General features: G+C 49.3%; 1 protein-coding gene across 1 annotated transcript; it reads right to left on the reverse strand.

Annotated features, from left to right (window-relative positions):
* Positions 1-5,279: 5,279 nt before the first annotated feature.
* LOC135895533 (olfactory receptor 52E8-like) lies at positions 5,280-6,272 on the reverse strand. Its single transcript, XM_065423649.1, has one exon. It carries the CDS (start codon positions 6,270-6,272, stop codon positions 5,280-5,282), a length of 993 nt encoding a protein of 330 aa, XP_065279721.1.
* Positions 6,273-6,925: the final 653 nt, after the last annotated feature.

The following is a 6,925-nucleotide window of genomic DNA, read 5'->3' on the forward strand; positions in this document are numbered from 1 at the left end:
TAGAATATCAGGATTGGAAGAGACCTCAGGAGCCATCTAGTCCCACCCCCTACTCAAAGGCTCAGGCCTGTACTCAGGGGCAAGCAGCAAGAGTGTCAGGTGTCCTAGCTCTGTTGGATGGTCGACAGTTGCAGGCTCTTTGGCCTAGAGAGGGGGGACTAGGACACTAGGGGTGCAGTGGCAGGGGTACGGGGACACAGGTCTTCCTAGCTCCACCATGTCCCAGTCCTAACAGTGGTGGAGAATTCTGCTCCTGGATCAGCTGGGAATCCAGCTGAAACACTCTGATGGGGTCTCTGGCTACAACACAGCCAGACTAGTGTCAGCTGCCCCAGGCCTCTGTCTACCCTCCCATAGGTGGGTACCTGGATCCATAGGGGTTCATCTGAGTAGAAGGCCAGAGGCAGTCCCAGCAGCCCCTCAGTGCCTTGGTCAGGGGGTGCTCCAGCAGCTCTGGCCATCTCTGTGGGATCCACTGCAGTCTCCCAGCTCAGGAGAGGGCAGGAGGCGTCTGTCTCCTTCGGTGGCTGCAGCCTAAATGAGTCCCAGGACCCGCCCTTTATACTTCCTGTTCCACCCTCTGACTTCTGGTGGGAGGGGCAAGCATGGCCTGGCTCCACCCACCAGGGTTCACAGAGGTCATCTAGTTCAACCCCCTCCTCAAAGCAGGACCAACCCCACCTAAATATTTTTTTTTCATTTAGTTCAATAGCTTTTCTCTGTTCACCTTCTCTCTGGAAGCCTCTACCTGCTTTAGCTCCAAAATTCTCACATGGTCTTTTTCTTTTTCTGCTGCCTGCAATTGGAACAGACACAATTTTGCAATTGTTTTGTTGCTTTCGCTCATTTTTATGCTTTTCTGTCCCTACTTCCCTTTCCCGAAATAAGCAAATAGAAAATAACAAAGTGGTATCCTTTTTGACTGATCTCCAGCCACAACACTTAACATGTTGCTTAAAATCTCTACATCAGTGTAGAAAGTGCAAATCTCACTCAGAACAATGAGCTGTGCATTTCACCCTGCTTGCAGCTCCACTGTGACAGCCTTCCCCAGGGTGCAACCTGGAATTGGGGTACTGCTGAGCCCTCTGACATACCAATCTGTGCCCCCTCTCACACTGTGATAATGTGACAAGCTGCAAACCCCTCCAGCTCCTGCACTCACACAAACATTCACAGGCAGGGACACACCCAGCTCCAGTTACATGAATGCTTTCGCCAGCCACTCATGAACCAACAATAGAGAGGCTCCAGCCAGCTCCCCAGCCTAGGACACCAGAGCTGTACTGTCTTGCCCTGGTCAGAAGCCTGACCAGTGTCATTTTATTACCCAGTCTGCCCATCCCTCAATGTGGAGAGGACAATGAACGAGCCCCTGTTGCTGGGCAGATTTTTCCCTTTACACTTGCAACAATCCATGTTTTAGGTTGAAATATAAAAGAGATTTATTATGTAAGGAAAGATAGATTTTAAGTGGTTATAAGTAATTAGTGTGCAGATCAAAGTAGATTACCTAACAAATAAAGCAACATTGCAATCTGAGTTCTATAAACTAGACTGGATTTGAATCAGGCAGTGTCTCACCCTCATAGCACAAATAGTTCACCAATGTTCCATATGCAGGCCGGGATTTCTCATTTCCAGCCTGGGACCACCTCCCCAGTCAAAGTCTTTTTCCTCCAGCTGCGTTTTCAGGTGTTCAGTTGTGGGGGGAGTGAAGCCAATTGTTGATGTCACTTCCCCCTTTCATAGATTCTGCCATGTGGAGGGAACATCATTTTCCCAAACAAAGCCCCCAGCACAGTTAATGGGAAAGTACAGGCACAAGATGGAGTGCAGTGTCACATAAGCTGGTCACATGCCCTTGCATGAATCAGTGAGTCACATTTCCATGGCACATTGTGTTCACTGAGGGGCCGTCAACTTGAATAGTCCATTCACAATGTGCTGGCTAGACTAGATGTAAACTACCGTGTGGGAGTTACCACAGGAGGAAACACATTTGAAATACAGGTACATAGTCAATATTCATAACTTCAGATACAAAAACTGAGACATGCATACCAATAGGATAATCATATTCACCAAACCATAACTTTTCCATAGACACCTCACATGAAATATTTTGGACACGATTTGTTGCAATTAAATAATAGGGGTGAATACGGGGGTGCCAGGGTATTGCTTTGGGGGTACAGAGTGTCACAGCAATATATCTGTTGAACTAGAGCTCTCTGAGATCTAATTTTGTATTTTTATATAAGACATTCATCCATGTCCTGAAAAAGACTGCATTCTAGTCTGTACCACAGGAGGAAAGCAATCCGAGATACAGAGCAAAGAAATACATGACCCCCTCAAAATGTCCCTCTCGCTTTCCTTGTTCCGTGAGTGTCATCTGTGCTTTCTGTTTGTCAGACCTCAGCCTCACACACATTATTGGATCAACAGATCTTTTGCCAGAGCATGTGGGGAGCAATTTGTCCCATCAGTCATCATCATCATCTTCATGGCAAATCCCAAAGGAACGTAGCCTCCATGGAAAATGAGCGCTGCCCCAACCGAGCTCTGGGAAAGTGATTAAGGTGGTTGGGTTGTTTATTCATTTTACATCCATCCCTAGCAATCTTGTGGTGCCACCAAAGCTTTTGGTGCCCACGTAATAGCTGGCCGTATAGTGGCATTCCTCGGTACACTCACTTCACAATTTGCTGCTCTTTGTGTCTAGTAATGTGTCCCCAGCAAGAAAGCTTCCAAAACTAACACAGCACTGATGAGGGCAGCTGTGGGTTCAATATAACCTCACTCCTGATCTTGTGCTGCCCCTTCATACGGAGCAGTTGCTGGAGACCAGCAGCATTGAATATGTCATCCCAGAGCCCCTCAGCCTTCCTCAGCCCTCCCATATTGCTCCCATCCATGGGAGCTGGGGTACCCATTGTTCTATAGATCTGCAGCTTTGTAGCAAGCCTCCTGCCACGGCAACCCCACAAAGGCTGCAGAAGGGAACAGGGCAGCAGCTGCTGCTGTACAAGTGCCCACATCTTTCAAGTAGCCTCCAGCCCTGTCTATCAAGCTGCCACCAGCTAGGTGCAGTTTGCAGCTGCAGGCTGCTTGATACTGATGGCCAGCGACTTTGTTTAACCAGGATTAATAACCAGACTAATGCGCCCTGCTTCATTGCCTGTCAGATCAGCTCTCAGATGCAGCGATTCCCAGTGCTACACCTGCAATTGCCACTGACGTCGATGGCATAACAGCCCCTTGAGTGTTTGTAACTGGACCCTATGGTGGGATGCACATTAGAAGTGGCAGAGAGAGGGAGGTGTGTGTGTGTGTGGGGGGGAGTTAGAAAGGAAAGGAGAGAAAAGGAACCAAAATGCATGGAAATAGAGAGAGAGAAAGAGAGATGGGATGAAATCTACTAGAACAGGGACTCCCTGTCTCTTCCACTCTGGGGAGCATTTTCTAAGGGAGACAAATCCTCTCCCTGACCCCAAACCAGCACTGCCTGGTTCAGGAAACATTTCCTGCAGGGCAGCCCGGCTGAACTAGTCTAGGAACTAGAGCTCTCAGGGAATCACTGATGGGAGAGGAGCCACATTTGGGTGGAGAACATCTTGTGGACACCTCCCAGCCGCACTCCCCGTCCTCTAGCATCCATGTAGCAGCTCCAAGTTTGCTATCACAGACCCGCTCAAGCTCCTGTGGCTGGACACCCACCAGGTGGCTGTGTTTGGGTCCTACACACTGGATCCATGTGCGTTTGAGTCAGAGCAGCGTTCAGTCCCTGCCTCTGGATCTGGGATTTTAGGCCCACTCTCAGGGTGCTGCTTCCATTCTAATGCCTCCCTCTGCAACTGAGGACCTGCATGCTAGGCACCAGGGCCCTGAGACTAGTTTCAGCCTGGCTCCTCCAGATTCTCCTATTGCTTCAGCGCACCCTTACCACAGCTTCCCCTTGAACACACTCAGTTTCCAGTTTCGGTCTTTCAGGGCACAGGATCATTAAAGCAAACAGACCAAGGCCTTGCAAAAGGGGTTGCTAAAACAATTCCTCTATTTTAGACACCACAAGAGATCCCGAGATCCCGGTAAACACAATACAACACCTGCACACCTGTCTCTGTGTCTTCATTGCCCTGGAGCATCTTTGGGATTTGGTCTGAGCCCTCCAGGGTGTCCAGAGGCCACCTCCTGCAGCTTATGGCTACTCCTGCTGCTGGAGTCTGATTCTTTGCTGCAGCCATAGCCCTGCAACCAAAGAGTCCCCTCTGCCATCCTTGTGCCCCAGCTTCTCTCTGTGTTTTTGAAGATCTGGGCCAACACCTCCTCTCTCTATTCTCTCTTCTGGGGAGGTTCCATTCCTTCCATGGCCACCCCTCTGCAGAAAAGCTGGAGAAACCCGGTTTTATCTAGAATCCAGTTACTCCTTTCTTCTCTCCTGGCAAGATCTCGATAGATTCTGACAGTCTTTAATGACCAATGTATTTATAGACAGATGCCTCCACCCCAGCCTCCTGCATCTTAGCATGAAAAGAGTGAGGGAGGAGTACAGGAAAAGCCCAAAGACATAAGGATACAGATTGTTCATACAATCAAACAGGAGTTAATAGGCTTTCTACGCACCTGGGTTTTACCCAGACAGTCGGGTTTTTGGCTTCTGTGTCCAGCTGCCATTTAGAGTTGCCAGGTACCCGTTTTTCAACCAGAAAGTCTGGTCTAAAAGGGGACTGGCCGTGTCCAGTTACTTCAGGTCATGGGGAGGCGTCGGGTCATTAACTCATGGCAGCCCCTGCTCAACCAGGCTGCCTCCTACCAGCAGGCAGGCTGCTTGTCAGGCTGCAGCAGCTCCCATCCCATCCCCGGAGCACAGGGAGCACAGGTTGGGGGGAGGAACATGGAGATGATCCATCAAGTGACAGGGAGGGGAGCAGAGGAGCAAGCAACAGGGGCAGGGCTGTGGGACAAGAAGTGGAGAAGGGGGCTGGGCCTCGAGGAAATAGGTGGGATGGGGGATGGGTCTTTGGGGGAAGAGGTGGGGCACAGTGCAGGGCCTCAGGGGTTCAGTTACCAGCAATTAGAAAGGTGGCAACCCTCTGGGTTGTACACAGATCAAGTCCCCTGTTTGTCATGCTGACACACACAGCAAGGCCAGGAAAGGTTTTATTGTCACTTTGATAGTCCAGTCAGTGATTCAGGGAAGAGGGCCCAGCACTATGTCACCAGCCAGCTCTGCACAGAGCCCGGTCTGAGAGCCAGAGCACCAGGAGAAAAATTTAGGTCCCTTTATAGAGCCGGAGCAGCCTGTCCCGGATCTGTTTGGTCCTCACCCCGTAGATGATGGGGTTTAGCATCGGGGGCACCAGGAGGTACATGTTGGCAATGAGAATGTGGAAGTGCAGGGGCACATTGTGACCAAACCGGTGTGTGAGGAAGGAGAAGAGACCTGGGATGTAAGAGGCTAAGATGACACAGAGGTGGGAGCCGCAGGTCCCAAAAGTCTTGAGCCGGGCGTCCTTTGTGGGGAGGCTGAAGATGGCCCTGAGGATCTGGATATAGGATACAGCAATAGAAAACACATCGAGACCAGTCAACAAGAATATCACAGAGAGGCCATAGTAACTACTGATGCGGATGTCGGCACAGGCAAGTTGAACCACGGCCATGTGCTCACAGTACGTGTGGGGGATGATGTTGGTTCTGCAATATGGCCACTGTCTGGCCAGGAAGGGATAGGGCAGTATGAGCAAGCCCCCACGCAGCACCACAGCCAGGCCGATCTTGGCCACCACAGGGTTTGTCAGGATGGTGGAATGTCTCAGGGGATCACAGATGGCCACGTAGCGATCCAAAGCCATGGCCACCAAGATCCCAGAGTCCATCACTGAGACACAGTGAATGAAGTACATCTGGGTGAGGCAGGCACTGAAATTGATCTCCCTGGAATTGAACCAGAAGATGCTCAGCATTTTGGGCAGGGTAGACATTGACAGGCCCAGGTCAGTGATGGCCAGCATGCAGAGGAAATAGTACATGGGCCCATGGAGGCTCGGCTCCATCTTCACAATGAAGAGGATGGTGAAGTTCCCCAAGATGGCTATTGCGTACATGGCGCAGAAGGGGATGGAGATCCAGACATGGGCTGCCTCCAGGCCAGGAATGCCCAGCAGGATGAAGGTGGAGGGGTTGGTGAAATCAGTTTTGTTGGAATCTGACATGGAGTAGGGGAGAAGGTATCCAACTCTGAGGCAGAACGGTGTCTCCTGCATGTACCATACGTTCCCCTTACTTCGTATATGTGCCCAGGGTCTAGGGTGATGGTCGCAGTACAAATGCCTGGATGGAGAGACAATGTTAATATGAGACACTACATGCACTACTGGAGGCAGTTCTCATGGGTGAAGCAGATTGGTTGCTCTTCAGAAACTGAAAAATGACATTTTCATTATTCAGAGAAATGAATTATGAACAACTGACCCTACTAATGCCAATTCCATATTTTATGGTGCTTCATGCATCAATAATTTCTGTATATCTGGACTGTTTAGTTTAGAGAAGAGAAAAAGAAGGGGGCATATGATGGAGGAGAACAAAATAAAAAAATGAAACTGATTACATTCAAATGGACAAAGAGAGAACAGTTGCTAACCAGTAATATCTATAGACACTTAGTGCTTCAAGAGGGCTAATTCCCCAAAGCTGAAGCAAATTATCAGCAAAACTGATTGGGAGGAAAAATTTAGACATAAAAATAGGAATGAAAATTGGGAGTTCTTTAAGAAGAGATTATTAGATAGCTAAAAACCCACTATTTCACAGTCAAGAATGTGGACAATTTTGGCTCAAAGCCAGGTTCAGTGGCAAAGTGAAGACAGCAATTAGGGAGGGAATAGCAATATATAACAAATGGAGAAAGGGAATG

Source organism: Emys orbicularis, chromosome 1 (assembly GCF_028017835.1).
Source record: "Emys orbicularis isolate rEmyOrb1 chromosome 1, rEmyOrb1.hap1, whole genome shotgun sequence".
Classification (NCBI taxonomy): domain Eukaryota; kingdom Metazoa; phylum Chordata; order Testudines; family Emydidae; genus Emys; species Emys orbicularis.

Bases quoted from the DNA above. Each gene is read 5' to 3' on its own strand.
- LOC135895533 (XM_065423649.1), bottom strand. From the start codon at position 6,272: ATGCAGGAGACACCGTTCTGCCTCAGAGTTGGATACCTTCTCCCCTAC.